We start from the raw sequence: 17,812 nt of genomic DNA, 5'->3' as shown, positions 1-17,812 counted from the left end.
GTAAGATGAATGTCTGCCTTTCCATACTAGGTCACTCGGCATTTTCTTTCCTAAAATTTTCTGTTAATAATATCGTTCATTTAAATCAGTAGGATGAATTCCTACATTTGTATTTTCCTGAAAATTCAATCATTTTATTACCTTTTACTACAATCAAACATAAAAGTCAGTACTCTCTTATGATCGCAACAAGTTGTTTCTGACCTATAGTGATTGTAGGATAAGCACTGGACTACTAACTGCAAGGCTGGTGATTCAAACCCACCGGCTGATCATTGGAAGCCCTGTACAGAGTTGCTATGAGTCAATACCGACTCCACAGCACTTAACAGCAACAAGACAAAGTAGAAATGCTCCCTAAGGTTTCTGAGACTGAAAATCTTTACAAATGACGACCACCACATTTGTCTCTCACAGAGCTTCCAGTAGGTTCAAACTACCAGTATTAGAAATAATGGTAAATATTTATATAAGCAAAAAATAATTCTGTTTTAACACTGGTTTGAGATAGTCGCCAAAGTTTAAACCACATATTAAGCAGAGTGGTGGTATGCTATGGACCAGCTTTTAGATCATCCTTTGTGTCCAGGAAGGTAGTAGTATAGGGAAAGACACTGACCATGCTCCCAAAAACCTGACCTCTGGGTCTAAAATGACCCCTCACAAAGCAAGGACATGGGGACTGTCAATTCCTGTCCTGGGTACTAGCTTCCTGAGCTCTGTAATAAGTAGGAATAGGCTTCTCTAAACCTAATTTAGTAAATGCAGGATGCTTTACCTGAACACCACCACAGACGAGAGGAACTACTTTGCAAGTATTTATAAGTGAGATAAAGATGAATGAAGAGGGAATCCATAGGAACTGCTTGTCATATAATTAAAAAAAAATAAAACAGGACATTAAAGATGTGACTTCTGAACAGCTTTCGATATGGGTTACACCTCAATGCAAAGAAAACATAAATCCTCACACTGGAGTAATAAAAAACATCACAATAAATGGAGAAAAGACTGAAAGTCAAAGACTTCATTTTGCTTGGATCCACTACCAACACTCAGGAAAGCAGCAGTCAAGAAATCAAACTACGTTATTTTATTTGGCAAATCTGCTGCCCAAGCCCTCTTTAAATGGTTTGAGTTATGGTGTTGGGGAAGAATACTGAAATTACCATGGAATGCCAGAAGAACAAAAAAATCTGTGTTGGAAGAAGTACAGAAGGTCAGTGAAAAAGAGAAGAAACTCCCCCATTGTAGTGGATTGTCACAACAATGGGCTCAAGTATAACAGCAACTGTGAGGCTGGCGCAGGACCAGTGTTTCATGCTTTGTGCATAGGGTAGCTACGGCTCAGAACCAACTAAATGACAAACAACAAAGATGTGATTTTAAAAACACACACACAAACAGTTGTTGTAGAGTCAATTCTAACTGATGGCAACCTAAGGGGTGTCAGAGTAGAACTGTGTTCCATCAGCGTTTTCATGGATCATATTTCAAAGTATATCTCCAGGTCTTTCTTTTGAGGTGAACTCAAATGGCCAACCTTTCCATTAGCAGCCAAGTACTTAATCATTTGCACCATCAGAGATGGTAAATTTAGTGACAATCAAAAGAATTCTCACACCATACTTCTTATGCCATTGTCCATCTACTAAGGATAAGGGCAAGTCTGAGTAGCTCTCAAAGTGAATGAATAGCATGCCTCAAAGTGGAAGAAACTCTGCAGCAGTTGTAGTTGTTAAGTGCCGCCAAGTCGGTTCCAACCCGTAGCAACCCTGTATAGGGACAAACTTGGTGCTACTGCAGGGATCATTCCAAAAGTAGCCAAGACAACCAGGAGAGAGGACAATGAAGATTACACAAGACAGAGTAAATTCCCTGGACTAAAATCTCCATCCTGTCACCTTTAAAAAGGCAAGATCTTATACAAACATGAGTCTTAAAAGTTTCCTTGTTAAGTGTCATCGAATTGGTTCCAACTCATAGCAACTCAGTACAGTATTTCTGAGGCTTTAAGTGTTTACAGTATCAGAAAACCTCGTCTTTCTCCTATGGAGGGGCTGGTGGACTCGAACTGTTGACCTTGTTGTTTACAGTCTATTGCTTATCCTAAAAACCATATCAGACTGTAAAGCCGTTTGAACTGCAAGGTTGGTGGTTCAACCTCACCAGTCACTCCTCAGAAACCCTATATAGGGACACCATGGGTCGGGAACCGACTCGACGGCACTTAACAACAACAGGGACCATATATCTCAGATTAACGATGTTTAGAAAACTAATAAATCATTTTAAACCAATGTGCATGTAATTTAAAAGATAATGCTTAAGACACTGGGCTAAGCAGTTTAATGAATTATTTACTTTATAATCTTTGCAACAATTCTTTGCAGTAGGAAACAGACATACCCTTTTATAATTGAGAAAACTAAGGTTTAGAAAGGGTTAAATTACTTATGTTACACAAGAAATATAAAAAGAAAAAAGTTCTCTAAAGAATAATGAAACAAAAATAAAACTAGCGGTTAATTTTTTTTTTTTTTAAACTGGAATAAAATAGCTCAATCCACTAATAATTGTTGTTGTTGTTAGGTGCCATCGAGTTGGTACCGACTCATAGTGACCCTATGCACAACAGAAAAAAAACACTGCCTGGTCCTGAGCCAACCTCACAATTGTTGCCACGCATGAGCCCATTGATGCTGCCACTTTGCCAATCTATCTCGTTGGGGGTCCTTCTTCTTTTTCTCTGACCCTCCACCTTACCAAACATCATGATACCCTTCTACAGGGACTGGTTTCTCCTTTACAATATGTCTGAAGTATGAGAGATGACGTTTAGCCATCTTGGCTTCCAAGGAGCACTCAGGCTGCACTACTTCCAAAACAGATCTATTGGTTCTTTTGGCAGCCCATGGCACTTTCAATATTCTCCTCCAACACCATAACTCAAAAGCATCAATTCTTCTTATATATAATACACTCTTATTTATGCACATCAGCCACTCAATGGAGGTCATAAACACACAAAAAGATAATGGGCTTTAAAAAACAAAAAAACTAAATACCATAAACTAAACCTTGATCTCCTAGCAAGGAAGATGACAGGTGCAGCCATCATGAATGGGCCTGACACAGCCACATCTGTTACTCCGATAATAAATGTGCATTTTATGTCCTTTTAAAATGATTGCACCTCTTTTGCTTTGGCTAGAATGTCTGCTATGCTGCCATGGAGTTAGTAACTAAACTGTCTGATACTGCCAGCAGCTGAGGGGGAATCATCTCTGACCAGTCTAGGGAGGACCAGGGCTAAGTTCTTTCACCTCCTCTCTCTCAGCACTACCAGTGGCTACAGATTATCTGCTACAAACCATCCCAGCTAGGAGAGTCCCACAAAATGTTGCTTTCCAGCACAGATACTTAAAGAAAGCTAAATTATGATATAATCAGTGCTATCCTATAAAAATTAAACTAACAAAACTAGCCTATTAGGAAAGACATCTGGTATATCATGGAAAGAAATGTTAATAAAATTGTCTACAGCCCTGTAATCAATTTTTCTCCCAGCAGCTTCCTCATTACACTGTATTAGATCTATGTGCCAGCAGAATTTATGCAAGCAAGTTCCACACTGGAGGAAGCTTTGCCAACTCAGATTCTGCTACAATACCTTTGGCAGCATGAAGCATCTTTAAAAACAATCAGTAAAGTTAGCTTTCTGCAGCACCATCTTATGGAAAAATATATCATCTCACTAAAGCTAAAGCATCTTTTCAAACCCACGTATGATAGTATCTGCATGCGCCACCAATCATGAACTTATTCTAATCTCTACTGGACACAAATATTTTTACTGATTAAAAAAAAAAAAAACACTGGTCATCACTAACGCTGATATATAAAACACTTACTAAGAATTAGTGCAATAAGAAAATTTGGAAATCCGTAAATCCTGGATAGTGGGTATCATGAAAAATGAACAGTCTGGCAATGACATCTACACTGACTATAGATCCAAGAATAAAATAAAAAAATAGAAGACTGAAGATCAAAAACACTTTCAGTTGTGTATTTTGGAAACAAAATGGAACTATGAACCACAAGGTCTGTGATTCAAACCTGTCATCCAGTAAGCAAGAAAAAGATGAGGCTTTCTGCTCTGTGAAGATTTAAAAGCCTCAGAAAGCCTATATAGGGTCGCTCTAAATCAGAAGCAACTCAACTGCACTTAACAATTACTGACAATCAAAGGGTAAGCACTATTTGATTGAGTTGGGACTCTGCTAATTTGTATTTTAAAATGTCAGTATCTCTCTGCACAAGAACACTCAAACTTGCAGACAGTACCCATTTGACAAAGACTTGATGGCTTGATAATTAGAACTTGACTAGAGGAAAATAACAATTTTTAATTTTTTTACATAAAGGAAATGAGGGTAAATTGCTACAATTGGATGAACCTGACCTATACTCGGAGAGGTAGTTACTCTAAATCCAACATAGAGGGAAGGAGTCTTCACATCAAGTATCAATGCTATCCCCTCTGTACACAGGGTAGATAGGAACAAGAAACTTAGACATTGGCTACCTAAAATGAGGGGGCGATAAAGGCAGGAAAGTGACTGGCTTACAGGGTTTCAAGAGAGAGTTTAGTTTAAGAGTATGGGAGCCCATGAAAACTATCACACAATTCACAATAAAACATTAAAAAAAAAAAACCCGAAGACCTAAAACCACACTGTACCTCTAAACTTATCTGAAAGTGTAAGCCTACACATGTTTGAGTGCTCATGCTGCCTGGATGCACTCAGCAACCCAAGGTTTCCTAATTCTATGTGTGGGAAGTTATTGATTGATATGACCAAAGGAAAAACAAAACAAAAAAAGGGGGGGGGTGTTTCACAGTTTTAAAATAAGGAGCACTAATGCTAATGGTTAAGTTCATGGCTGCATTCTGGAAAGTCAGCAGTAGGATTTCACCAGTCATGCTTCAGGAGAAAGATGTAGTCTGCTTCCATGAAGATTCACAACTTCGGAAGCCCTACAGGGCAGTTCTACAGAGTATGTTGAAATCGACTCAATGACAGTGGTTTTAGTGAAGTTGTATAGACACCTCTGGTGTTTATTATCACAGTTCCCAGAGACTTCCATTCTTGTCCTCTCTTTACAGTTTGCTCAAGATGCTATCCACATTCTTGACTGTATTAATTCATATGTACAATGTGTTTATTAAAGTAAAAGTATTTATAAAGGGTTAAATAAGGATATATGAACATACATATATATGTAACGTAATGGTTAAAGGTGCCTTTCTAAAATTACACTTCTAGGTTCCAAATTCTGGCTGTGTCATTTATTAGTATGGCACCATGAATGTGTCACATCTGTTGCCTTAGTTTCATCATCAATAAATGAAGTCAAAAAAAAGTATGGATGGGATGGAGAGAAAGAGTTCCCATTGAATAGATTTCATCTTGTCTAGATGGGTCTTGTGAAAAGAGATTGGGATAAGATTCGTATGATTCAATAGTGAATAACTGTTATCATGACTAATTGAGACTGTCACACTTGTAAAGGTAGAAGTTTTGTAACAAAAACAGGGCAGCGGTTAATGTTACAGTCCAGAAACTGAGGACCCTACAAACATCAAGGGAGAAGTACACAAGCAGAATGCAGGACCTTATCCAGAGAAGCAGCGATGCATGTGGGGGCATGGAAAGGGGGCGCAGCTGAGGACTCCAGATTCATGGGAAGAGAGGGATTAAGAGCTGGTGGCCAGGAGGCAGACTTGTAGAATATGCCCTTTGGAGATGTGAATTATTATATATGCCTGAGTGGGTGTTTTTTTTTTGTTTGTTTTTTTTAAGGAGCTAAAGAGATATATAGAGAGAAATACTGTTAACTGATGGTACATGGAGGGGATTACAATCATTGTAATGAAACAAAGTATATGCTTTGTTGAATGTAAAACTGATGATCTGCCCAGTAAACTTTCACTTAATCCACAATAAACACCTTTAAAAAAAAAAAGTCAGCATCTCTCTCCAGAGATTAAATCTCAATTCTTATCCTCTGCAATGGGTTATATTATCTTCCAGGGTGAATAGCTATTATTTCAAGGATTTAAAGACATCCATAATGTGAAACTGAAGAGGACTTATAATACTCACTGATGAAGATCTAAGACCACAGCCTTTAATATGAATTGCAGCATAAAACAAAAATCATCATTACTGGACCAATAAATAACATCCATATCAATGGAGAGCTCTGGTAGCGTAGTGGTTATGAATCAGGCTGCCAACCGCAAGGTCAGCAGTTTGAAACTACCAGCTGTTCTGCAGGAGATGTGGCTTTCTACTCCCGTACAGATTTACAGCCTCAGAAACCCTGTACAGGGTCACTATGAGTCGGAACCGACTCCATGACACAGAACCACCATCGTATCAATGGAGGAATGATTGAAGTTGTTACAGACTTCATTTTGTTCAGGTCATCTATCAACACTCATGGAAGCAGCAGTCAAGAAATCAATCAATGTATATTGCATTTGGTAAATCTGCTGCGCAAGACCTCTCTAAAGTCTTCATGAGCATAGACGGCAGTTTGAGGGCTAAGGTGTGCCTGACCCAAATCATGGTATTTTCAATAACCTCATATGTATGTGAAAGTTGGACAGTGCATAAGGAAGACCGTATTTGATCAAGACCAAATCTTGATCAAGATTTGAGTTGTGCTGTTGGGAAAGTATATTGAAAGTACCATGAACTGTTAGAATAACAAACAAATCTGAGTTTGAAAAAGTACAGCCAGAATGCTCCTTAGAAGCCAGAATGGCCAGACTTTGTCTCTCATACTTCAGACACATTGTGTCAGGCTGAACTAGTCCCTCGAAAAAGATACCATGTTTAGTAAAATGGGGGGTCAGAGAAAAAGAATAAGACCCCCAAGATGGACTGGCACAGTGGCAGCAGCGATGAGTTTAAATATAGCAATGGTTGTGGGGTTGGCATAGGTCAGAGAAGTGTATTGTTCTGGTGTGCATAGGGTCGCTATGAGTTGGTACTGAATCAATGGCACCTAAGAACAATGAGCATAATGTGCACCTTTCTTCTGGTCTATTTCATGATAAAAAAGACTGGCAACTATGTAAATATGAAATTGTTTTGCAGCAACCATTATTCCTGATTTTGCTACATAACTATTAATATCCCATCTCCATGGTCTTGGTCACCTTTGACGAACACTCGTGATGGACACTGATGATGGCCCTATCTTCTAATGAAATATTCAGTCCTTACCAATTTCACAATGCATACTGTTGCCTGAGGAATCATTTTAAAAAGTGGCCGGGGACTCTGGTGTTTTTTGGTTTGTTTTGGTGGTGGTGGGGGGGGAGGCGGCACAACTAACCTACATGGTTTTCTACTGCCTAGCACAGCAAATTTCCACCTGTGCAACTTTGGAGCTCCTAGCCCCAGTTTACATCTCCACTTCTGCCTCTCCAGACCCACTAGTCTGTGTTCTTCATGGACGTCCTGCGGGTCATCTTCTTACAACTCTCAAACTTGACAGACAGGCTCACGGTCTAGGGTGCTGCTAAGGTCAAGTAGACATGTACACCTGGAAGTCACCTCTACTCCGACTAGCTACATCTTACTGATATGTCAAAACCCAACAGCTCCTCAAAACCTACCTAGCTTCACAAAACTTTTCAAACTACCTTAACCCATTTAGAGCAATTTTTTTTCTTAGTCCCAAGATAGTAATATTTGAGACTACAATGTATTCATTATATATTGTGAGTGTCTTGCATTGTGTGGGGGTGTGTGGGGTAGTACTGGCAGTATATATAATGGCTATTGTGTTATTTTTTTTATTTTTTCTGCAAGTTCGAAGCCCACAATCAAAGTACACACAAGACCAGGACAGGTCTTAATCCTGTCATGATTCCTGGAATATTCATCTATATTTTCAGCCTCTCAGGTTTCTTGGAAAACTGTTCCCCCAGTTGTAGTGTATGCTGCTGCCTGTGGAGACTTGTATAATTATGTGAATCTGAAGAAACGAGCTTCATACCGCCAATCTTACTTACAGCCTACTAGGACATATCTATTCCACATAACTGTATCAAATCCACATAACCTCAAAAATTGTTTTTTCCTTGATTGCAGCATGCCTCCCATTACAGAAAACACATTGCATAAGCAAAAAAATTCACAGCAAAAAATAATTTGAAACTATTTTCATGAAAAGGTTAAAACTTAGTGATTATAAGGGCAGTACAGGATATCCATCAGTCATCAGAACAATATACATCTGTCTTCATAAAATGTTACTGTTAAGGCATCCTAAAGAAAGACAAATGCAAACATAGCTTTCATAAAAGGTGAGATCCCCCCACAAATATAGACCATATGGATCACCAAATCTGTGCCTCTGGGTCCTAATGGGTAAAATACTACAGCGAGCTCATCCTGTTGTGACTCACACCCACCTCCACATGATCCCCAGTAACAGAGGAATGGATGGGATACAACTGTGAGAAGTCTGGCTACACTCCAACTTGAAGTGTTTATCCTGTATCTAGCATTACAGAAGAGCCTCCCTACTTCTGAGCAATATTCTACAGATCATCACCTGAGAAGACAGCACCTAAAATAGTTTAGATTCATGGGCCATGAGTCCCATTGAGTCTGGGGAAATGCACATTCCACACAGGGACTCAAACTTACCCCCTTTTTCCCCATTTCAGTTGCCAACATCCATACTCGCTGCTGATTGCCAGCTCCTGCTCCTTGCAACAGCCCAGCATGCTCTCTGCTGGTGCCAAAATACCCTACCACCAAACCCCACTAACTTCTGGAACTGTCCTAGAGGGGTAAGGTAAGTCCCGTATTTTGCTTCCTCTGTGCATGTACTTGTTACTCCTTTAAAAACACATACAATACAGCACATTTTTAAAGGGGCTCTGGGGAGGGAGGTAATATTCCTATTTTATACCCTATGGGATATAAAATATTGATAGCTTTTAAAAACGGGATTCTCCTTACCCCTACAGGCCCTCTCCCGGCTTCAGAAAGATGTTGTGGTGGCTGTGATGCCACCGGCAGAGAGCATGCTGGGGGGTCACACAAAGCAGGAGTTGGAGATCTGCAACAGGCTTGGGAGTTGTGGACCTAAAAAAGAAAAAAGTTTTAAGTTAACGTGCCCAATGCCCCCTCATACCCTGGTTATTAGGGGCACTCAGCACACAAGCAGGTATCTGCAAAAATTCTTTACAGATGGCCTCTGAAATCTCAGTGAACTGACTTGTTCCACTTACTAAAGCTAAGTTTTTAGCATTAATTAAAGTGGTTTCTTTATTTCACTGTATACAAACACATAACCCTTCTGGCTCTACACTTTAATCTAGGTCCTGGCATAAATCAGTATGGTGTGTGCCCCTTGAAATAACCAAGTTAAAATGCTACACAATGCCAACACACAGTAATAGTCACATGCTTTGCTTACAAGAAAACAAAATTCAATGATGTCAGATAAACACAACTGCAAAATGAACTGCAAACAAACTGAGCTTTCAGAAGAGTTTCTAATGAGAGATGCTGGAAAGGTAAGATAGGTATAAAATAAGGAAATACTCTGGGCATTAGGCCTGCCAGTAAGAACCTCTGCCATTTTCAACAACTCCTAGTTCAATTTTGTAAAGTTGAAGGCCAGATAAGCAGACAAAGGCTTAACACCAGAGAACAAAAGACATCAGTCAAATGAGTTTTCATTTGCTCATAATACTTTACGGGATGAGTATAATGAACACAGCATAAACCTCAAGAAAGATTTTATTTCTTCTAAGGGTACGAAACAGTTTGGTATGTATCACATCTTTAAAAGAAGCTCTGTAAATAATTAACACCAAAGAACAGATTATAGGGAAACTTCTGAAAGCCAGCACAGTCCTTATAAGTCCTGCAAAAGACACCTCAGGTAAGTTTATGTTCCCTTTCAAATATTCTCAATAATCATATGACATTTAAAAAACACCTACCCAATCCCATTTCATGTAGTTTTAAATAAACTATAAAGATCGTAAAGTTCACTTTGACAACTTCTGTTCTTAAAGTTGTTTGAAAATTACAGATAAGCAAAGTTTTAATAATTAAATCATTTTGAGGAGTACTGTTACATATGAATCCTTTGAAATACAATCACGCCAACAACTTTCTGTAAATAAAACCTTAATATTAATTAATTCAAAATTTATTTTTGTATGTCTCTTTTACTCACCACCCAAAATAGAGATTCCAAGAAAATAAGCTCATCTTGAGAATGTCTTTATCACAATTGTAATTTTTTTTTGTCTCTAAAGATCACCCTTCCAAGAACATCCTTCACCCTACACGGTGACGATTCTGTGTAGTTAGTTGTTTCTGGCTCCCACTGCCTCATTGGCAGTAGATGATGCTATCCATTGTTAACAGACTTAACTGCCTCTACCAAAGAGCTCCCTCCTACCCCTAGGAGCAGTGCAAATTCAGAATTAAAGATTCGACCATGTACTGCAATGTGCTGCATACTCAATTTTTAACATAAGCATGAAAATAAGAATGAATTTGTAGTTAATCTCTTATACTAAGAATTCAATTAACCATACAACTCAAATTCTTTCAAACCAAGAGTTTAAATTAAAAAAAAGAAAAAACACCCACTAAAACAATTTAGCCACCCTGGCATTACTTTAAAAAACTAGTAATTCATGCAATTTTTTAAATATTTTAAGCACCTTTTTAAAGAAGACATCATTTCAAAGCATGTCATTCATTATTCTTACTTCAGAATCTAAATACGTTTTGACGATCTCTCAGTTTCCATAATTTCCTTTAAGTTTTTCTAGTGGGTATTTCTTGGGCTACTTTAAGTTGATTTGGAGTTCTTAACATAGCATCCATATATACATACACATATACAAATTAGATAATTTCCAGTTTTAAGGATAAATGTGAACAGTAAGACTTTTATCAATATTTCTGCATACCAAATCTTTCAAGTATTAGATTGCCTCTAACTTTCTTTTAAGTTCATTAAAAACAATTAGAATACCTAGAGTTTTCTGCATTGAAAAAAATTTTACACACAGAAACAGGCTTAATAAACAGCATTTTAAAAATAATTTCTGGAAATGAATAAAATTAATACACAAAACTTTTGCAATCATTTCTTAAGTATGGGCTCTTAAAACCCATTTAAATTAGGAGAAAGTTAACAGTACCATGAGCTGTTTAAGCTGTAAATGTTACATGACCTATCAGGACTGTGAGTCATAAGTGAAAGCAAAATACTGAAAGCCGAGTAATCAGGATGTAGGACAACACACTGAGAGAATTAGATTCCCTGGTCCCATTTGGAGTCCCCCTGACAGGAATCCCACCCTGTATTTGTGTGGTCAGTCATAGAAAAAGGCTTCTTAATTGGAAAGGTGAGAAGAGGACAGAAGAGTTCTTAGAAATGGGATAGATACTCCAAAGCACCACATTGACTATATCCAGCAAATTCAGAGTTCAGGGAATTTCATACTACTCTCTATGGAAGAATTACAGAAAATTATAAAACTCTAAATTTACCTGTGAAAATGACATTTAATACTTGTCATGGAATAAATTTAATACCCTTTTGCAACAGCTTTTTACAATACTTGTAGACAGCTGCCTTTATTAAAACATACAAAAAGGTTTCATGTAAGTTTCTGTATAGCTTCAAAATTTTTAAGTGCCAAATATTTTCATGGTCACTTGCATGTAACAACCTAGAAAAACTCTAAGAAATCTTAAAACTCAGTTGCATTTAACCAACCTCAAATTGTGTAGCCATGATGTGTGCAAGAAAGAATCCAGAAACAGTAAAAAGAAAAAGAAAAAAGTATGGCCTCCAGAAAAATATTCTTGCATCAAATCAGTAACTTGTACCATTTCTTGTATTAGAAATTGACTGTATAAGATGGATACGCTCAAGTTGACACACTCACACTTCTACCAGGTAAGAGAAAGGAAACTAGCAGAAAGAACAACTCTTGAAAGAATTGTCTCAGCAGTATTACTGAAACCATTAAATGGTTCTACTGAAGTCACTGTTCTACTGTTTAAAAAGCATTTGATAAAGAACCTCAAGGTTTTCATCTCATTATCCAACAGGTGAAAAAGTTAAACCTAGATGGCATTGAGCTCTTTTTTTTTACAAGGAAAGAACTGAGAGGGTGGAGGGGAGAAAGTACTATGGAAAGAGACTCAATTTTGCAGGAATAACTTGAGGGACTGTCAACAAGCAGAGTCAAACTGAAAGCTAGTTCACACAGAAATCAGCATCATAACACAGGCATTTTTCTTAAGAGTTAGCCTTCTTTTAGATGTTCACATAATCCCTTATTTATCTTTCCTAAGGGATTAATCTTTAAAATGGAGGAAGGTGAGGCTTCATCCCTTGTACTTTGGACATACTGTCAAGATGAACAAGACCCTGGAAAAGGGCATTATGCTTGATAAAGTGGAGGGTCAACAAGAAAGAAAACCTCTAATGAGATGAGCAGACACAATGACAGCAATAATGGGCTTAACCATAAAAATTGTAAGAATGACTCAGAATCAGGGAGGTTGAGTTTTACAGAGTTGGAACCAACTCAATGGGACCTAACAACAACAACAAGGGTAAATAACATGAAAAAACCAAAGGACAATATAATTAGATCTTAATTTTTTTATTAATTATTTAACTTTGGCTACATTCTTGAGAATGTAGAATAAAACTTACTGAAGATGCAACTAATTAATCTTTAATGTATTTTAAAAGGAATCCTATTTTATTCAAGTACATAAAATATTACACACTGCAGTCTAACCAAAGGTAAAGTAGGTCAATTTCATTGGTTTATTTAATAGATAGAAGGTTGGCTTACATAACAGGTAGATTAACTCTTTTGTGACATATAGGAAACACAGCGCACAACTACATTTTCTGCCTTGGGGTTTAGTGGGAAGCTGTTATCCCATTTTCAGCGCATGTTGCCATGTGATGGAGGACTGCATAATTGTATAATTGTGTGACTCTGAAGAAACAGAGATATCTATCAATTCTAGCACCAAAAAACCCTTGGAATTAATGTATCCTACTAGCATAGTGGTTACAAATCAGGCTGCTAACCTCAAGGTTGGCAGTTCGAAACTACCAGCTGTTCCGTGAAAGAACAATGAGGCTTTTCTGATACTGTGAAGATTTACAGCCTTAGAAACCCTGTGCTGGGTCACTATGATTTGGAACCAACTCCACGGTACTTAACAACAATAATTGTTATCAAAATCCTTATTACCCCAAAAACATATTTTTCACTTCATTCAAAATGCCTTCCATAATGGAAAACACATGGTTTTGCACACACAAACACAAATCACAGGTGAAAATAACTGTCTTCAAAGAGTTACTTTCAAGACAATCTATCTGGCAAAGTAGGTGCCATATCCCCTAAATTCATAGGAGAAGAAAGTAAACTTAAGAGGCTTAATATGGGACAGGGATTTGACCAAAAACACTATGAAGTCCAAGTTCTCAACACCTACAGTCTACTACTACCACTCATATCTGTTCCAGTACAGTAAATCACAAATTCTGAATATACACACACACACACACAGAGTACATGTTAATGAAGTCTCTCAATGAAGGTATCTCCCAGCATTATTTACAAAAGATTCTAACCAAAAAAAAAATGAGAACATCAAATTTATCTAACCTCCAATATGCACCACTTGTCTCTCAGTCTGACGTGCAGTGGTGACTCGCGTGTTGTTGTGAGACTAAAAGCTATGTCACCAGTACTTTAAATATCAGCAAGGTCACACATGGTGGACAGGTGTCAGGAGAGCTTCCAGAATAAGACAGACTAGGAAGGAAAGACAGACTACTCCTGAATGTTTAGCCACTAAAAATCTTATGACTAGCAGTGGAATATTGTCAAATATAGTTCCAGGAGATGAAAACATTATGAATATCACCAGAATATAGTCAGATACAGTGCCGGGAGGTGAGGCCCTCAGGTTGGAAGGGACTCAAAATACAAGGGAAGAGTTGCCTCCTCAAAGTAGAGTTGATCATGATGACACAAACGGAGTCAAGCTTTCAAGGCCTTCATTTGCTGATGGGGTACAACTCAAAGTGATGAGAAACAGCTACAAACATCCACTAATAATCATAACATGGAATGTACAAAGTATGAATATAGGGAAATGAAAAGAAATGCATAAAAACTGATCTCCCAGGCAGAAATGAACAGAAATGGACTGGTCCCTGGAGAAGGACATCATGCTTGGTAAAGTGAAGGATCACCGAAAAAGAGGAAGACCCCCAATGAGATGGCCTGGCACAGTGGAAGCAACAACAGGCTCAACCTTAACAACTTTGAGGATGGCAGAGAACTGGACAGTGTTTCGCGTTCTATAGCGCACAGGGTCACTATGAGTTGGAGACAACTGCCAAATGACAGCATCGATGGACTCAAGCGTGGCAACAATAGTGAGGTTGGCCCAGGATCGGGCAGTGTTTCATTCTGCTGTGCATAAGGTCACTATGGGTCGGTACCAACTCCATGGCACATAACAACAACAACAATAACATCTTCCAGTATCTAACTCAATGGCATCTAACAACAACATTTTCAGTAAGTTTTCATTTTAAACAAGGAATACAGCGTCTTTAAAATAGATCTAAATGGATTTTAAGCCATTTCTGAAAAAGAAAAGTTGGTGGAGTGAAGGCAGTTCCAACGGTAGATGGAACCTAAACTAGAGCTTATTTCTCTGCAGCCACTTTTCTATTGCTCTGTTGCAGAAGCGCGGAAGTAAAAGGTGATGGTTGGCAACTGAGTTTGGGAGTAAGGTTATGGGTATAGATAAGGGGACAGACAGAAATTCCAAACATTGCACCCCAAGCTGCTCCACTTTTGAGAATGAAACAAAGAGTAAAAGAGATGGCATTAAATCACAAATAACTTTGCACCAACATCTACTGCAACAACAGAGATATACTTTCTCCAAAGTAATTAGTGGTATGCATTCTTAATCAGTAATAGGACCTCTACTGAGAGGCAATAACAAAGTAAATTTCAGAATCCAGGGGAAAGAAAGATCAGCCGTCCTCAGGGAACAAAGGTCCGCTACCACTCTTTTTTTTTTTTTTTGGCACAGGAGTCCACTCTTTTTTGTCCCATCTTCTCAAGCCTTTCAGCTCTGCTTACCTAGGGCTTCTCCAGCCATATCTAAATGGAAGAATTCCCATTTCTCCCCTCAGTTTTGTTGGTATTGCTGAGAATGTACACAGCAAAACAAACACGAATCCAACAGTTTCTACATGTACAATTTAGTGACATCGATTACATTCTTTGAGTTGTGTAACCATTCTCACCCTTCTTTTCTGAGCTGTTTCTTTCTCATAAGCATAAACTACTGCCCCATCAGGCTCCTAGTTAATCTTTTGAGTCACTGCAGCCAATCTGATCCCATGAAAATAGTTCTCAAAAGATCGTTAACACTCTGAGTCACAACACAAGTACATATATGCACACCAATGTTCATAGAAGCAGTTTACAATAGTAAAAAAAAAGACGGAAGAATCAATGGAAGAATGGATAAAGAAACTGTGGTATATATACATAATGGAATATTATGCTACCATGAAGAATAACAAAGACGCTATAAGCCACCACATAAAATGAATGAACCTTGAGGACATTACGCCGAGTGAAATTAGTCACTAAAGGAAAAATATTGCATAAGACCATTATTGTAAAAGTTTAAGAAAAGATATCCATACTAAAGGAAGAAAAATAAAAGCAGGAAAAATTCTTTTTTGGTTGGGGGCGGGGGAAGGCGGAGAGAGAGAACGAAAGGGACAGTAGAGCACAGGGTAAGGTATAGACACATCACAGTTTGGGGGTTGGGGTAGGCAATACACAAGAAGGGAGAGAGAGACAGAAGAGCAAGGTAGATAGGGGAACACTTAGGCTTGTATGGACTCAATGGGACAGAGGTAAATAGTGATATATGCTCAACCTTGGAACAAAAGGGCTCTGTGATACAAGGAATGAGGCACAGTCTGAATGGGTAAAAGAGGGGAAATCACTTTAAAATGCTTGACTGTCTTACGAATATTCATTTTCCTAGCCTACTACTGTAAAATAGACACTTGAGTGGGATAGAAATGAATGGAGAAACATGATTACAGAAAGCCTGTAAGCCCTCCTTCAGCCTATAACTGATTGGAATACCTAAAAGGGGTGCTAGAACTTGCCCAGTGAAAGAGACTTCTTGCAGAGCCTTTGTAGGGTATAAGACCTTAGGTGGAATCCTGATCCCCATCCAGAATCTTCTTAGATGGGAAATTACCACTTGAAAAGTCAAGTAGACCAGCCTGGAGCAGTTAGAGGAACAGAAGATACTTCTTGAAAGAAAGACAAGCAGGGAAAACCTAAAACAAAAATGGCAGTCTGACTGACTACTACAAGAATAAACAAGTTTTTCGCCGGGGAGCAATCAAGGCAAGCAATCAAGTCCCTTCAGGACAAACCCCCTCCCAAGACTGAAACTCAAAGGGAACACACGAGCAGGCATGTAAACTTGCTGGCGATCATATTGGTCTACTTGTGAGATGAAGTTGTTGGGTAAGTAGCAATGAGGAGGTGGGCTGAGTCCAACCAAGTTACATAGATCCCATTGACCTGGAGTATGGTGAGAACTGGGGACTCTTGAGCCCATGGACAATGGCTTGGCCACAGAGGACTAGAGCCGAGAATGAAGTGTCCAGTTGATATGACGTGAGGGGATATGTACAAGGGCACCCAAACTTGTAGATCATGCCCACTGGACCTAGCTTCAATGGCTGGATGTTCAGAATCTGACTAGAAGAAGGAAAAGAGGAAAAAGAAAACAAGGGTAAATTGCTACAATCTGATGAACTTGACCTACACTTATGGATGTAGTAGCTCAAAATACCAACCAAGAAGGAAAGCATCTTTACAGCAAGGATCATTCCCATACCCTGTGTACACAGGGTTAATAGGGATGGACAACTTAGACACTGGCTACCTAAAATGGGGGGTGGGGGCTGTAAAGGAATGAAGTGACTGGCTTGCAAGTTTTCAAGAGGGAGTTTAGATTCAGAGTGTGTAGGGGAAGGCAGAATCCCCACTGAGTGGTTTTCATCCTGTCTAGACAGGTCTGGTGACAGAAGATGGGGACAAGCCTCTCATGATTCAATAGTGAGTACTTGTTATCAGGACTAATTGCAATCTTCACAACTGTAAAGGCAGAAGTTTTATAGCAAAAAGGAGTGAGTGGTCGATCTTTATAGTCCCAAAGTGGAGGACTTTAGGACCATCAAGGGAGAAGAGAAGAAGCAGAGTGTGGGAATCCTACACAGAGAAGTGGCCATGCCAGAGATGATGACATGGAGAGACAGAGCAACTGAGGATTCTAGACTCTTGGAGGGAGAAGGGATGCACATCCAAAATAAAAATACACAGAGGGAATAGAAGCCAATACTGTTGAATGATGAAACATGCAGGGGATTGTAATCATTGCAATGAAATGAATATGATAGGAGGAGTATAAAACTGATGTTCCACCATGTAAACTATCACTCAATTCACAATAAAAACTAAAAAAAAAAAAAAAAACAAAAAACCATAATACTCGAGGCAAGTCTATTTTACTAGTTAAGTTAAACTAATGTTTAGTTTTAAGATGACTTCAGAGGGAATTTTTAGTTTAAGGAT

General features: G+C 38.5%; 1 protein-coding gene across 1 annotated transcript in view; it reads right to left on the bottom strand.

The window, feature by feature from the left end:
- The window catches only part of RERE (arginine-glutamic acid dipeptide (RE) repeats), a 687,265-nt gene that overhangs the window by 384,818 nt on the left and 284,635 nt on the right, over positions 1-17,812 (bottom strand). Inside the window, exon 4 of the mRNA XM_006873098.1 lies at positions 9,057-9,182. Coding sequence (XP_006873160.1) covers positions 9,057-9,182 — 126 coding nt within the window. The remainder of the gene's footprint in view (positions 1-9,056; positions 9,183-17,812) is intronic.

The sequence above is a fragment of the Chrysochloris asiatica genome, unplaced genomic scaffold (assembly GCF_000296735.1).
Source record: "Chrysochloris asiatica unplaced genomic scaffold, ChrAsi1.0 scaffold00223, whole genome shotgun sequence".
Taxonomy (NCBI): domain Eukaryota; kingdom Metazoa; phylum Chordata; class Mammalia; order Afrosoricida; family Chrysochloridae; genus Chrysochloris; species Chrysochloris asiatica.
The sequence above is the reverse complement of the archived record's forward strand: the minus strand, read 5'-3'. Positions and strand labels throughout refer to the sequence as shown.